The 16606-nt window shown below is 47.5% G+C and overlaps 1 protein-coding gene across 1 annotated transcript in view; it reads left to right on the top strand.

Moving 5' to 3' along the window:
* Positions 1–7729, top strand: part of RSL24D1 (ribosomal L24 domain containing 1) — an 80320-nt gene extending 72591 nt beyond the window's left edge. Inside the window, exon 6 of the mRNA XM_078684857.1 lies at positions 7440–7729. Within this exon, the coding sequence (XP_078540983.1) occupies positions 7440–7513 (74 nt within the window). The 3' untranslated portion in view covers positions 7514–7729. The remainder of the gene's footprint in view (positions 1–7439) is intronic.
* Positions 7730–16606: the final 8877 nt, after the last annotated feature.

The raw sequence follows: 16606 nt of genomic DNA, 5'->3' as shown, positions 1-16606 counted from the left end.
ACTGGTGCCCCAGTAGAAAAATGGAAACTTAAATTAGACGGGTAATTTAAAAGGGGGATAGACTTATGCTTGCTTACTCTTATAGGATTATAGTCGACGGTGTTAAAAATTGCTTAGCCCTCTCCAGATTTTGTTTTTAACAGTTTTTTTTTTTTTATGTTTTGCACTTCGTTTGGTACTTTAAGTGACTAGGCTTTAATTGAATGATTTCTGTTGTAATAGATACATGGTACATCTTCTTTAGACTGTAAACACTATTTTCATTAATGAGTTTCTATTAATGCAGGAGGGTCTCTAATGCGCGGTTGAGACCATCGGCTTGTTTATTTAACCCTTAGCAAACTGGGAGCTCTTCTTTCTTCCATGGTCCCTGAAGACAGAAGAGCTCCCAGTTTGCCTTCAAGTATTTGGAATGCAATAGGTCTCGCTTTTGCGAGAGTTTAAGCTACTGGCATTGTAAATGGCAATGCCTTTTATTTAGGTTTTAAAAACCAAAACATATATAAAAGGCATTGTCATTTACAATGCCAATAGCTCAAACTCGCGCAAATGCAAGACCTATTGAATTGCAGATGCTTGTTCTATTCTACTGCAAGAACGAATAGTTTCTTACCTGTCGGTGTAGTTTTGCAGCTTGAAGATCTTTCTGGATTCACTATGCTGTGCATATTCCGCAATCTGGTGGTTGGGTCCGGAATCGTAGTCTTTTTTTTTTTTTTTTTTTGTCGTAGCCCAGGTGGGCGTCGACGTCCCACCATTTGGTGTCCTTTCGGTGACGTCGGCGTGCTTCCGGCGGAAGCTACCACCCTTGGGCGCCATCTTCAGATTCTTTTTTCCGCCGTTGGGTCTGGATCGTCGCGTGAAGCTCGAAGTTTTGGAGGAGGAAAGAAGAAAATACAGCAAAAATTCACAGGTGAAGACCTAAGAAAATCGACAGAAGAGGACCTTTAGCGAGGAGACTACGAAGAAAGGAGAGAACTTCGAAATCTGCGACCTCCTCGAAGGAATGCGCACACAGGGGGCCCCCTGAGCGCAGGGATGTACAAGACGCCGTTTAAATTCTGCAAGAACTGCCACCACAAGTTCGCACAGAAGGACCAGCACCCAGTCTGCAACCTCTGCCTGCCAATTGACCACGAAAGCAGAGACTGCAACGCCTGCTCCGTCTTCAAGCCGAAGACACTCCGAATTCGAGAAGGACAGAGGACGGCTCACCACACGATGCAGGGCAAGGGCCAAGCCCCGATGCTCTATGAACTTGGCCTCTCCACCGACGATGAGGACAACATTGCCGAAGGACCAGATGACTTCACGGTCGCTGAGACCGATAAGAGTACGCCTGAGAAGGTAGGAGAGTCTACGACCCCGAAAACTCCCACAGGGCCTCGAAAACCTGAGGCAGACCCTCGAAGGTCAGAGCACAGAGCCTCGAAAGGAGCACCGGCACCGAGCAAATCGACGACCGAAGCTGCATCCTCCGAAAAAGAGCCCAGCGGATCCTCCGAGAAGGACTCCCGGAGGCAGAAGACCAGCGAAAAGCAAAGGTCATCGAAGCAAGCCCCCGAAAAAGGGCCTTCGACTTCGACGTCTAAAGAAAAGGAGCCGAAGAAAGCTTCGACGACGGCGCCGAAAAGGGCGGCCGAAACACTCGACGACGAACAGGCCGCAGAAATGCAGAGAAAAAGGAGAAGGCTCGAGGCCGAAATGGAGAACATCCTTCAGAGAAAGAAGGACTTCGAAGAAAAAATGAAAAGTTACAAGATTCCCCCGAAGCCGGCAACGACCGCCGCTGAGGTGCAGGAGATCGAAGAGTTCGACATCGAAGAACCGCCGAAAACTCTGGAACCTTCGGAGCACGAAGAGGAGGAGGACCTCTACTACACAGAGGGGGATTATGGGGAACAGCAGTCAAGCTACGGTTCAGGTTCCTCGACGGCCCAAGACCAGGAATGGCAGGACATCGAGGCCGAAAACCCAGAGGAGGCGGTAGAAACATACCCCTCGAGGCCTTCGCCACCGGATGACATTGGGGCATACAATGAGGTGGTAAGAAAGGCGGCAACAGCTTATGGAATTAAGCTGGAAGAGGAGAAGCCAAAAGCAGACTTCCTGCTCGAGACACTGCTCCCCATACAGACAAGGAGCCAGTTCCTGCCCATGCTCAAGAGTATCACGGCCCAGGGAAAGGAGGCCTTCAAGGACCCGGCAACATGCAGATCTGTGACGCCGAGGACTGAGAAGAAGTACAAATTCTCCTCCGAAGACCCAGCTTATATCAAGGGTTCCGTCACAGCGGATTCTATCATCGCTGCAACGGCCAGGAAAAGGGCAAACGTCCCAACAACGTCCGGACCCCCACCTGACAAAGAAAGCAGGAGGATGGACCTAACGGGCAGAAAAATTGAGAGGAACGCTGCAACGCACTGGCGGATGGCGAATTCCAACGCCCTCCTGAATAGGCATCAATACCAGCACTGGGAGGAGATGGGACAGTTGCTCAAACACCTCCCGGAACAATACCGTGACAGTGGAACACACCTGGTAGAGGAAGGGAAGAGCATCGCCAACTCATGCCTGAAGACAGCCTTGGACGGGGCAGAAACATCCAGCAGACTGATGGCTATAGGCATCACTGAAAGAAGGTAAGCATGGCTCAGGATCTCAGGATTCAAGGCTGAAGTCAAGAACAACATCCTGAACACACCCTTCAGCGGTGAAACATTGTTCGGGGCCCCAGTTGATGATAAGCTCACCCAACTGAAGAAGGACAACGAGACGGCAAGGTCCATGGGAGCCCTGCAGTTCAGAGGGATGAGAAGGGGCACTCCGTCGCGGAGGCCAACGGCAGAGGTGGAAGCCAGCGAGGAGATTCTCACCAGAGTTTCCACCAGGGGCAACAGAGTGACAGCCAGGGCCACCAGGGCCAGCAGAGGCAAAACTGGAACTACCAAGGCAGGGGCCAGTCCTTTCGATCGAGAGGAAATGGACGGGGCCAGAGAAGAAGAGGCGGCGAACAGCCCCCCTCCAAGTGACTTCACACGAGAGAAGGTGCTCTACCACCCACACCCTCCGGCGGAGGAGCACGGGGTAACAAAGAGGAGAGGGCTAAACGGACAAGACATAAAGGAACATGCAACTCCGGTAGGAGGAAGATTGAGATTTTTTCTCCAGGAGTGAAAAATAACAGACAAGTGGATACTCAATATTATGCAGTTCGGGTACTGCATAGAGTTGGAAAAAAGGCCACCAAACAGAAAACCAAAGAAAAGACAGCACTCAGGAAGAGAGCTGCAACTACTGCAAGAGGAAGCCCAAGAACTCCTCCTCAAAGCGGCCATAGAACGGGTCCCCTTCAAAGAACGGAACATGGGAGTGTACTCAAACTACTTCCTAGTGCCAAAGGTGGACGAAAGCCTAAGACCCATCCTGGATCTACGGTTCCTGAACAAATACGTAAAAACTCAAAAATTCAAAATGACGTCCCTACAAGAGGTCATTCCTCAAATAAAAGCAGGGGACTTCTTGTCTACCATAGACCTCAAAGATGCATACCTGCACATCCCCATGAACAAGCAGCACAAGCACATGCTAAGGTTCACTGTAAACAAGGATCACTACCAATTCACGACCCTAGCCAAGGGTGTTCACCAAATGCCTTGCGGCAGTGGCCGCACACCTAAGGAGAAAGGGGATACACGTGTACCCCTACCTCGACGACTGGCTGGTGAAGGCAAACTGCTACAGGACATGCAAAGAGCATGCAGAACAGGTGACAGGAACGCTAGCAAACCTGGGTTTCTCCATACACTGGGGCAAAAGCTTGATGGAACCAGAGCAGGTGAAGATCTTCCTGGGAGCCCAGATCGACACCATACAATGCAGAGTCTTACCGAGCGAAAAGAGAACGCTCAGCCTACTGAGGGAGAAACGTCACTACCAGAAGGGGCGATCTCTGACAGTGAGGACTGTGAGCAAGATCTTGGGGATGATGGCATCATGCATCCATCTGGTCCCCAATGCACGACTACAAATGAGACCACTCCAAGAGTGGCTGCAACAACAATGGTCACAAGCTACAGGAAGTTGGGAGGATCTAGTGGTTGTAACGCACAGGGTGCAGGAAGAGATAAGGTGGTGGACCAAGGAGAGAATAACAGAAGGGAAACCTCTAACACCACCGGACCCAACAGTGACCATCACCACAGACGCATCCCAGAAGGGGTGGGGCGCACACATGAACAGGCTCAGAGTGAGGGGTCTGTGGAGCCCTACAGATGCAGTCAGGCACATCAACTACCTGGAACTGAAAACTGTGTTGCTAGCCCTCAAGGCCTTTCAGAAACACCTACACAACCGGAAGGTGCTAATACAAACAGACAACACCACAACGATGTTTTACATAAACAGGGGGGAACGCAATCGTTCCCGCTGTCAAACTTGGCACAAGAGATCTGGAAATGGGCCATACCACTAAAAATAGACCTGCTAGCCCATACACCTGCCAGGGAAGGACAATGTGGAAGCGGATTGGCTCAGCAGGCAGACTTCAGCATCCCACGAGTGGGAACTCAACAGTCAGGAAACAGAGAGTCTATTCAGGAAGTGGGGCACCCCAACAATAGACCTATTTGCAACACACCGGAATGCAAAATGCCAATACTTTGCATCCAGGCAACCAGAGGCACGGTCTCAGGGGAAGGCCCTATGGATAAGCTGGTCAAAGACATTTGCCTACGCTTTTCCCCCGATACCACTGATCCCCAGGGTACTCAACAAATGCATGAAGAGCAACATGACGCTCATCCTTGTGGCACCACAATGGGCCAGACAGACGTGGTATTCTCAGATAATGGAGATGGCGCAGGGACCTCCCCACAAGTTCTCAAAAAGAAGAGACCTACTCTCCATGGAAAACGGAGGAATCCTACACCCAGAGCCAGAGAGCCTCAACCTCTCAGCCTGGCTCCTGAGGACTTAGAATTTGCACACCTGAAACTACCAGAGAGCACCCTGCGGGTGCTGCGAGAGGCAAGAAGGCCCAGCACACGCAAGTGCTATGGGGAAAAGTGGAAAAGATTCACTCAATGGTGTTGCAAGAAACAACTCCAAAGGAGACTGATCAAGGAGTCCACGGTGCTAAGGTACCTCACACACCTAATCAAGGCAAAGCTAAGCTCATCCTCGCTGAGAGTGCACCTAGCAGCGATTGTGGCATACACAAGAGGAGAAACAGGGAGAAACTTCTTCACATCTCAAGTTGTGAAAAGATTCCTGGAAGGGGCTAAAAGAATAGCGCCGCCAAAGAGAATGCCGCCACCGGCCTGGAACTTAAACGTGGTACTGACGGAGCTCATGAAAGCACCCTTCGAACCCATCCACAAAGCATCACTGCAAATGTTAACAATGAAGACGGCCTTCCTGGTGGCGATCACCTCACTACGAAGGGTGAGCGAACTGCAGGCACTCACACTGCAGGAACCGTACATCCAGATACACAGTGACAGGGTCGTGATGAGAACTGACCCACACTTCATGCCAAAGGTGGTGTCAAGGTTCCACATGAATCAGAGTATTCAGATCCCTAGCTTCTTCCAAAATCCCACTACAAGCGCTGAAAGGTCGCTCCACACCCTAGACGCAAGAAGGGCTGTGATGCACTACATCGAAAGAACGAAGGATCACAGGAAGACTAAACAGTTCTTCGTGTCCTTCGCTAACAGTTACATGGGCAAACCAGTTACGAAAAACACCATAGCCCGATGGATCGCACAGACAATTCAGTTCTGCCACAAGCAAGCTGGCCAGGAGCTAACAGGAGGGGCACGAGCCCACTCCACCAGGAAGAAAGGAGCAACAATTGCCTTCCTGGCCAACACACCGATTCAGGATATATGCCTGGCGGCAACATGGGCTTCAGTACACACTTTCACGAAGCACTACTGCGTGGATGTACAGATGAACAAGGAAGCACAAGTGGGACAAAAAGTGCTTCAACATATTTTTAGCAACCAACGCTCATCTTCCACCCAACCGCCACAAAAGTAACGAAAACCGCTACAAAATCTATGCACAGCATAGTGAATCCAGAAAGATTCACGCTGCAAAACGAATAGTTTCTTACCTGTCGGTGTAGTTTTGCAGCTTGAAGATCTTTCTGGATTCACTAGCGAACCCACCCGCCTCCGCCAGAAAGATGAGGCTGGAAAAGAGGGTGGAAAAACATGGAAAAGAAAGCAAGTTGGAACAATTACAAAATACGTGGAAACACTAACGTTGAAAAAACGATTAACATACATAGCCATGGATTCACTACAAAGACAAACAAGGGAAAGAGACAGAAAAAAGAATCCGAAGATGGCGCCAAAGGGTGGTAGCTTCCGCCGGAAGCACGCCGACGTCACCGAAAGGACACCAAATGGTGGGACGTCGACGCCCACCTGGGCTACGACAAAAAAAAAAAAAAAGACTACGATTCCGGACCCAACCACCAGATTGCGGAATATGCACAGCATAGTGAATCCAGAAAGATCTTCAAGCTGCAAAACTACACCGACAGGTAAGAAACTATTCGTTCTTGCAGTAGAATAGAACAAGCATCTGCAATTCAATAGGTCTTGCATTTGCGCGAGTTTGAGCTATTGGCATTGTAAATGACAATGCCTTTTATATATGTTTTGGTTTTTAAAACCTAAATAAAAGGCATTGCCATTTACAATGCCAGTAGCTTAAACTCTCGCAAAAGCGAGACCTATTGCATTCCAAATACTTGAAGGCAAACTGGGAGCTCTTCTGTCTTCAGGGACCATGGAAGAAAGAAGAGCTCCCAGTTTGCTAAGGGTTAAATAAACAAGCCGATGGTCTCAACCGCGCATTAGAGACCCTCCTGCATTAATAGAAACTCATTAATGAAAATAGTGTTTACAGTCTAAAGAAGATGTACCATGTAACAACCGAAGTAAAGGGCCAGTCCTCATGGGAGGTTTCAAATGAAGACCAGGCGGTACTAAGGAGAGACTAACCTGCCAAATAACGAATCAAAAGCAAACATTTACAAAGGTTAGTTACACAAGCCAAGGAAAATATGGGATGAGTGGGTGAGGATTCAAGTACATACTCCAATACAGCATGTGCTGCCCAGGCTCGACCTAAAAAACGACTGTGATGTGTGAGGGACAGTAATCTAAAAAGTCAGCGACTGTGGTAGAAATTGTTTTGTCGGTTTCTGTGGTACTAAATGAAAGGGCCACGTTTATGTTAATTATTTTGAGTATACATTTACAGAACACTTGTCAACAGATGTTTGCCTCCTTGTTTAAAGTACTTGTTTCTTCAATGTGTTTTGTACTATAGTACTATGATTAAAATGTTATATAGTCGGCGTTGTAAACAAATGTTTCTTTTTAAGCTGATTTATGAGTGGCTGTGCTTTTGATTTGCAGGCAAAGCAAAACGACTGGAGGAAAAAATGGTGCAGAAGTTGCAAGAAGATGTGGATATGGAGGGCGATTCCTAGACCTCTACAGGAATCTGATGTGTACCATTCTGCACTTGCCAGTTTGTTTCTCTTTAAGGCAGCGTCATTTTACCAGCTTGGGACTTGTTTGCTTTTTATTTAGTCTGGTCACTCAAATGACTATTAAAAATAAATTACTGAATTGGTTCATTTAGTCTTTCAAAAAGACCCTGGTCGTTATATGTATGTAAATAAAATAAAACTTTCCAGAAGGAAGACTTTGTGTGTATTACCTGTTTGTATAGGACATAAGAATGACTACCATTTTATCAAATTGTTTCAACAATTATGCTTTATTAATCATGTAAAGTAACTTCCCACATTAAAACGTAGCATTAAATGACTTGCACCGTATATCTATGCAACTATCTGTACCAAATTACCTCTGCCAGTACACACCAGGACATGGGCATTACAACGGATCGATAAGAATCTACACTTTTTAAAACTTTTGAGCATGCTTTATTTTTTTATTTATTTATTTTATTTTGAAAGTTTTATATAGCGCGAACAAGATCTTTGCAGATATCAGAGCACTTTACAAATACAAGGGGGTGATAGAGTAGTAATTGAGGTAATTAAGGTACAAGGTGCATAGTTACATAGGTAGGACAAAATACAAAGGGTAGGTCACAGGTGAGGTAGTGTCGGTCCAATGACCATAGTCAAACAGTTGCGCCAATAGTATCACAGTACAAAAATAAGGAGCATATACTTGTTTAAGCGTGCTTAAAATGCTTTTGGAGATAGCATGAAGGAATAGTTGAGGTAGGTGTGTGCAGGGTGTATAGTCACACAGGTGCATCAGTAGTACGAGAGTAGGGTTAAGGTGGTGTAGAGTGTGCAAAGTCAAACAGGTGCGTCAAACAATATAAAATATACAAAGTGGGAACGTATACAATCAAGTAAGTCGATAATACAAGTAATACAAATAGACCAAGGGGTCAGGCAGGTAGTACAAAGCGGAATCATGAGAAATACAGAATAATAGATCATGTGTATTTAGCCATGCGGATCGCTTTTACTTCTTTCTTAAAACGTTTGTTGGAGGAGATGAGCCTGGTTTCACTAGGGAGTGAGTTCCAGATCCTGGGTGCCATTCCTGAAAAGGAGCGTTTATAGGTTTTTTCCTTCCGAAATCTTCGAGGCTTCAGCAAAAGATTGTTTGAGCTTCTAGTATTTCTAGAGCCCCCAGACATTGTCAGCTTTTGAGTGAGGTAGGCGGGTGAATTCATGTGTACAGCCTTGTGCGTCAAGCAGGCGATTTTCAGATGTATTCTGGCTTCAAAAGGTAGCCAGTTCAGAGTTTTAAAGTCAGGGGAAATATGCGAGTGTTTTTTTGAGCCAGTGATGAGTCTCGCTGCAGCGTTAAGAGACGCTCTTAGGGGTGCCGTTGTAGTTAGGGGGAGCCCGCAAAGTGCGGTGCTACCGTATTCTATGTGCGGGATGACTAAAGATTGTACTGCAGTTTGGAAGTCTTTGGCAGGAAGGAAGGATTTAAGTTTTCTCAAGGTATTGATTTGGAAGTTCGCTCCTTTGGTTGCCTTGCTGATGTGCTGCTGCATGTTGAGATTGGTGTTATGCCTAAAGATTTTGCTGAGTCTACTATGGTAGGTTGTACGTTTAGAGCTGTTGAGTGCTTAAGCCATGTTTGAGCCGTAGAAATTTTTCCGGGAGGTGAGATCAGGAGGAACTCAGTTTTCAGCGCATTGAGTTTGAGGTGATTCTCGGCAAGCCAGGATTGGGTGTTTCTGATCGTGGTGTTCAGAAGCATGATGTCCTTAGGAGTTTGTATTTTGAGATAAAGTTGGGTGTCGTCTGCATACATGTGAAAGTGAACATTGGATGCTTGTAGCAAAGTAGTGAGAGGTTCCATAACTAGGTTGAACTGTGTTGGGGAGAGGGAGGAACCTTGAGGGACGCCTAGCGGTACAGGTACCGGAGAGGACATCAGGTTGTTGCTTTTGAATCTTTGTGAGCGGTTGTGTAGAAAGGAGGTGAACCACTTGAGAACAGTCCCAGATATGCCCATTCTTGTGTTTAATAGATCGAGTAGGTTCTCATGTTTAACTGTGTCGAATGCTGAGGAAAGATCAAGAAGGATGAGGAGGCAGGTATAGTTTTGGTCTAGCATTTGGAGGGCGTCATCAACTATGTGAGTCATGGCCGTTTCGGTACTGTGCCCTGCTCGGAAGCCTGATTGATGCGCGTTGAGGAGATCAAACTTATCTATGTGTTTAGTCAGTTGTAGCTGTACACATTTTTCCAACAGTTTAGCGATAGTGGGAATATTTGTAATAGGGCGGTAATTGTTTAGATCAGAGGGATCTGCTGTTGGTTTTTTCAGTAGCGGTGTGACTTGTCCGACTTTGAGGGCGTTAGGGATGGATCCTTGTTGAAGAGAGCTATTGATAATCTTAGTCCAGAGTGGGAGGAGAAAAGGGGTAAAGTCCTTAACAGCGTTAGCAGGAAGGGGGTCAGTGAGGTGATTGGATGGTTTCAGCGTGCTGAGCAATCTGCCAATTTCTTCTTCAGAGTAGGTGCCAAAGGAAGACCATGTAGCATTGTTCTTTGGTTCAGGTGCTGCTGTGTGTTGGGGGTTGGAGTAAAGGATTGCGTCATTGAGGAGATCGCTTCTTATGTTGTCGGTTTTTTGGTTAAAGAAAGCCGAGAAGTCTTCACATGAAGGTGAAACGCTCAAGGTGCTGAGTGTCTGGGGTTGTTCTTTGGATTGTGTTCTGATTAGCTCAAACAATTTTCTTGGGCGGTTTTTTGCTTGGGCGAGCTGGAGGCTGAAGAAATCTCTTTTTGAGCGTTTTATTTTCCTGAAGTAGGCGTTTCTCTGTTTCTTCAGGGTTTTTAGGTGCAGTGCAGAGGGGGCAGACCTCCAGGTGCGCTCTGCCATTCGCATGGCCCGTCTATCATCATTGAGGCTCCCATCATACCATGGGTTGGAGATCTTGGACGAAACTCTTTTCAATTGCAGGGGTGCAGCCTCATTGATTATTGTGGACATAGCATTGAGATAGTGGTCAGTCAAGAGATGAACGTCCGTGGCGCCGGGAGGGGGAAGTAGGAGATTGCAGCTGTTAGGCGGTAAGGAGTTTGGGTTGAGTTTCTTCATGTCTCTTTTCCAAACTTTGGGCTTAGAGGCTTGAATTGGGTTAAGTTTAATTTTTTCATTGATAAGGAAGGAGACAATATGATGATCTGACCAGTCGCAAGGTTGGATTGACTCAAGTTGAATAGCGTCCTCTTTGGAGATGATGAGGTCTAGGATAGAACCTTTCTCATGGGTCGGGCTATTGCAAATTTGGGTGAGATCAAGGGCGTTGAGGAAGCTTTTGAGGCTATTTACCACTGTGTCACTGCTGTCATTCCAATGGAGATTGTAGTCGCCAAGGAAAATTTGGGTGTTTTGCTGTCCTGAGTTGGTTGAAATTGTGTCCATGAGTTGTTGGGAGAAGGAGAGCTTGTCCCCAGGTGGGTGGTATATGATGTGTAGTGAACATACCGGTTTGCTTTCGCTGATGATATCAAGGCAGAGGTATTCACAGGAAGTAAGAGAGGGGGCGGACGCTTTATTAACTGAGAGGTTGCTTCTATAGATACAAGCAATTCCACCGCCTGTCTTTTTGATCCTGTCAAGTCTAATGATACAGTAGTTGGGTGGGACTAGGATATCCATGATAGGTGTAGACGAATCAGATAACCATGTTTCAGTCAGAATGGTTAGATCCGGTTCCAGAGAAGTGATGAGATCGGCGACCTCCGCGGAATGTCTTTGGGCCGATCTGCAATTGAGTAGTATGCATTTGAGGCTAGGGGTGCAGAGGGTGGAGGAAGGTTCTATAGTAAGGGGTACATTTGTGAGGTTGTTGGGGACGGCGCCTCTGTTATCCTTTTGGTGTCTGAGGGGGTTAGAGATAATCGTTGGGATGGGCAGATGGTTGGTGGCTAGGCGATTATGGGGAGCCGGGACGTAGGAGTGGAGAAGAGTGTGTATGTCATGGTCTGAGACCGTATTGGTAGTGTGTCTGGGGCGATTGGTGGTATTACGAGAGGGGATAGAAGTCCAGTGTGGGGAGTGTTGTGTGATAAGGCGAGTAGGAGGTGGGGAGGAGGTGTTGTTAGGTGTATTGTTCGGTGTAAAGGGAGTATTACGATTGGTGGTAATGCGATTGCGATTAGTAATGCGATTGGTGGAATTGCGAGAGGGGATAGAGGACCAGTGTGGGGGGTGTTGTGCGGTAAGGCGAGTAGGAGGTGAGCGGGAAGTGTTATTAGGTGTAACGGTGGTGGTGGGAAGGGGGCGTCTGGGGTGTGTGATGAGCAACTCTTTGATGGAGTGTAGTTCTTCTTTCACTTGGAGGAGGGTGGACATAATCATGTTCAGCGTGGTGTTGGGCACGGCGTTGGGGAGGGGTGCTGACGGTGAACAGGCGTGTAGGTTGCTGAAGAGGGAGGGGAAACGGGGTGGAGAGGTGGAGCTGGTGAAGGGGTTGGAGGTGTTAGAGAGAGGGTTTGTGTTAGGGTTGGTGTTGGCGTTGTTGGAAAGGGCATCAGTGCTAGGAGGGGAAGGGTAAATGGGGGCGGTGTGGAGGCTGGCTGTTGCGGGGGTGGAGGAGGGATAGTGGGGAGTGAGAATGGGGGGTGAGAGGTTGAAGGAGGGGCGCAGGCTAGGCGTGACGGGAGTGCTAAGTGTGGGGGGGAGATAGGCGGACAGAAAGTCATGTGTGGGTTGCAGTTGGGGGAGGAGGGGTGTTCTGAGGATATTGGTGTGAAGGGCGGGACGGGTGTGCAACGTATGGGGGGGATATGGGAGGATGAGCGGAGGTACGAGTGTTGGTAGGGGGGATGGGGGAGCGGGTGGTGAATGAGGGGGCGAGATCTGTCTGTGATTGAGGGGTGGGGAGGGGTGGCTGCAGCCGGAGGGGAATTGGCTATGGTGCTGGGTGTGATGGTGAGGTGAGTGTCGTTCTGGGGCTGAACTGGGTTAGGAGGGTCGAGGCTGGGTGCTGTGATGTCAGGGGTGGTAGCATTGCGGGAGATGTGTGTAAGTCCGATTAGATAGGTGCTCTTTGAAAGTGGGGAACAGGTTGTCAAGTAGTTCCAGGTTCCTGTCTGTCGATTGAATTAGGACAATCCCGTTATTGTAGATAGTGATGGTAGTTCTGCCTGGGAAGAGTTGGGATGGTGTGATTGAGAGTGTAAGGCCATGGGCGGATTTCCTGGTGGTGGAGACGGTGAGTAGGGTGAGGAACGCTTTTTTCCATTGAGCTCTGCGTGTGGTGTGTAAGATGATATCGGGACCCTTGGCTGATGAGAAGTAGGTGTCGGCAAAGGGGGTTTCTGGGTGGGACCTAAGGAAGTCGTGTTTAAAGCGTTTAGCGGCTTTTTTGGTGAGCACGGGTGGGTAGTTGATTTTATATGTGTGCTTGCCAATGGGATCTATGTTGGTATGGCGATAGGAGTAGTGCGGGAGGGTGAACAAAAATGATAATGATATGCAGAAGCAAGATACAGATGCAAGCACAACAGGTTACATGGAACAAGAATGGCACTAGCGGGCAAAAGTGACACAAGTGAGCAACCAGCATATAAGGGGTATCAATCATGCATTACAGGAGACAAATGTGCAGTGGGTGCAGGTTACATAAACGGGTGCGGATTACGTAAATGTGCTGAATGCCAGATACAAACACAGACAGCAGGTTACATATATCAAAAGTGACCCTAGGGAGCAAACGTGACACTAGTGAGCGACCAAAATATGAGGTAGCAGTCGGTGAATTACAGGAGAGAGAAGGTGAAGTATGGGTGCAGGTTGTAGAATTGTGTAGAGTAGTGTCGAATACAATTGGTAAAGTAATTCTGCTAAAATATAAGAATAGAAAACAACTGCAAACAATCGGTTACATGATACCTATAGGTGTGTACCAGTAATACGGTGGTTGAGCTTAGTTTAAGGTGGTGAGTTCTTAGTGTCAGCTCAGATATTGAGAAAGAATGAATATCCCAGCGAACAATGACTAGTCCAAGATGGCCACCCGAGAGAGAGACTGGACAAAAATGGCCACCACATAAGGGTGAGGGAGACAGTAGTCCTCTCTTTGTTGTAGTTGCTCTGTGGACAGTGAGGGCAGTTTCACTTTCAAACGAGCCAGTTTCTAAATTGCTGTGAGGGCGTCTTATCTTGAAGGAGCCTCGTGGGCATCTGGAGGCACAGGAGGTGATTTATTGCCTTAGTTTTTTAGATTTTAGACCCCCGCCATTTTGAACAATGGAATGGAGTACAGGCGAATTCAAATAAAGTAAATACCTTTTTACGGTGATTAGCTGTGATTAGCTCTCGCTGTCCGCTGCGAGAGATTGTGTCCTCTCTGTGTCTGCATCGAGATAGGGAGGGAGGGAGGGAGGCGGGTGGGGCGTCCACCTCAGCCCAGGTCTGTAGGGCTCCCGGTGCAGCATCCAGCGTCCCCAAGCCCCTCTCAACCCTACAAACCGCTGGGATTCCTCTGCTGCGGTGTGGGCGGGAGGGGGGTTCCGTTGTCTTGGCCTCGTCCCGCGCTGGTCCCGGTGCAGCGATCAACGTCCTCTGCTGCCGACGAGTGGGAGAGGGGTCCGGTGTTCGTCCCGCTTTGGTCCCGGTGCCGGCTGTCCGCTGGGATGCTTCTGCTGCGGAGCTGACCGGAGGAGGGGGGTGAGGGGGGGATCCGTTGTCGTGCCTCGTCTCGTGCTGGTCCCGGTGCAGCGTCCTCTGCTGCCGTCGTGAGGGGGTCCGTTGTCGATGCCTCCCAGAGTATCCACCAGCATTTACTTCTGTTCGGAGTGGGGGAGGGGTCCGGTGTTCGTTCCGCTTTGTTTGTCCCGGTGCCGGCTGTTGAGGTTTCGGGGTAGCAGCTACCAACGTCCCGAGCCCCTCTCAGCCTTCCGACGCCACTGGGACTTCTCTTCTGCGATGCGTGCCGGTCACAACGATGATCCGCGTCCCGAGCCTCTCTCAGTTCTCCGGCGCTGCTGGGACTCCTCTGTGGTGCTGGCCGGTCATAACTGTGATCCACGGGACGGGAGTTGGGTCATCCTGTTACTTTTAGGAGTTAATCCTCTTACTCTTAATCCTGTTACTCTTGATACAGTGGCGCTAGCAGGGATATACCCGGTTAAGGGATCCCAAGCACGGGGAGCTCCTTCAGGCAGCTCCTACCAGGCGGCCATCTTGCATCTAGTATGAGCAGTGGCTCATACTAGATGCAAGATGTATAGACCATATATATAGCTTTCAAACACATCAACACATCATTGCAACTGTACACATTCCAATGCCTTTTTTCTAAGCTGCTCATTTTGTGACCTTCTTTAATTATCCATAACAGTGCTATTCGTTGTTTTAACCATTACGATAAGTTATGTAACTTTTCTGAGTAAACTTCACTTTTTACTTAAAATACAGCCTGTCCACAATGCATTCAGTGCAGCAAATGAATTAAACAGTTTGCAGAAGTTAATGTATCTGAACGGTTAAGTGTTTTCAGTGGAAAACACACCTTAAACATTTTGAGTTTTTTTTCTCCAAGAAGAACTTTCATCAAGTTGACGAAAACAACCTGGTGAAAGTCGTTCTTGTAGAACCCCACTTTTTTTTAAAAGGAGGGTCCCTCCTTAACACTGGCTTCATAACTCCATGACGATGTTTCCACCCACCCTATTCCACTTAACCCTAGAACTAATCTCCCTACCGCCTGTACCCTACCCTCATTTTCTTTTTCCCGCACCTTTTTCCAATTCTTACTCCAGTGATGATCCTCCTGTTTAAAAAAAAAAAAAAAAGACCCTGAAAAACACCAGTGTATTTTCCACACGTTGCATACTGCTTTTCTGGGGAAAAAAAGTATTTAATCGTTGTGACGTTTCACCAAAATGAGGTTTTGTCAGCATGATTTCGCCAGGCTCGATTTTAAAATCGCCATAATGGCGGAATACAGTCTGAACATATTTCCATTATATAAACACATCTCGTTCCTTATGCAACACAAAGAAAGTCTGACACAATGATAAGAAGTACTCATACCAACATCATCATAGGCAGACGATCAGGAGCACATGGGCAATCTGAAACACAGACAGACTACACTCCACCAGTGCACAGTGGGGCCTTTGTACCATCAAATAATTTCATGAAAAATGGCACAAAGCAGAAAAGCATACTCTTGTGAGCAAACTAAAGCTCTCACCCTTATCCTGTGGGACTTTATCACCATCCAGGACGTCCATAATTACTCTAACCCTATTTTTCTCTCACCCTCTGGACATATAATCGTTTATTAGCGCACGTCACAACTTGAGCCTTGCTTCCGTTGCAGCATCTTATCACTCTCTGAAACCTTTCCATACACTGCAGCCCTCTTCACAACCTTTGGATTATTCTATCACGTTCTAGGACAGAGGAAGACCAAAGGAAGACACTGAGCATCTCGGGTTAAGCATACTAAATAAGCATCTCCGGTGAAGGAATACTAAATGACTGATTTTTCTAAATTAATAAAGAACACTGAAATGCAGTCGGGATGGGAAGTTTTAGTCCATTATTCTCCTTTATTTGTAATAGAGGTAAAATCAGCCATCAGCCGACTCGTTTCGTTTACAAAAGTTGATGATGATTGTGGGCTTGAAAGTGTAGCCCGGAAATCACCCCATAATAAGTGTCAGTGAGGTCGAGTCCCAACTTGTGATCCAGGTCCTCCATATTCCCAGGGAAAAGGCTTGTCCGCCAGCTCCCCATGTTTATGTAGATCTAGTTTGCAGCAGGGTCTAGCAGGATTTATGTCTCTAGCTACATGTGAAACATAATGCACACTTCATTATCATTTACTAAACAATGAATTTAGCCAATATCCTACAGCTTTGAACAGTGGCCAGATGTAATCATTGTTGTTATAAATGTATTCATGTGGTGGAAGCCATTCTATCTGCACGCTGCCCTTCCACAATAGCGATCTATTCTGGAAAATGGAATAAGAATATCATCTGGTGTGCCTATTTGAGCTCCTTTGTATTGCACTTTGACTGACCCAGCAGAGCTGTGCAGTGGAC

Source organism: Lissotriton helveticus, chromosome 3_2 (assembly GCF_964261635.1).
Source record: "Lissotriton helveticus chromosome 3_2, aLisHel1.1, whole genome shotgun sequence".
Classification (NCBI taxonomy): Eukaryota; Metazoa; Chordata; class Amphibia; order Caudata; family Salamandridae; genus Lissotriton; species Lissotriton helveticus.
The sequence above is the reverse complement of the archived record's forward strand: the minus strand, read 5'-3'. Positions and strand labels throughout refer to the sequence as shown.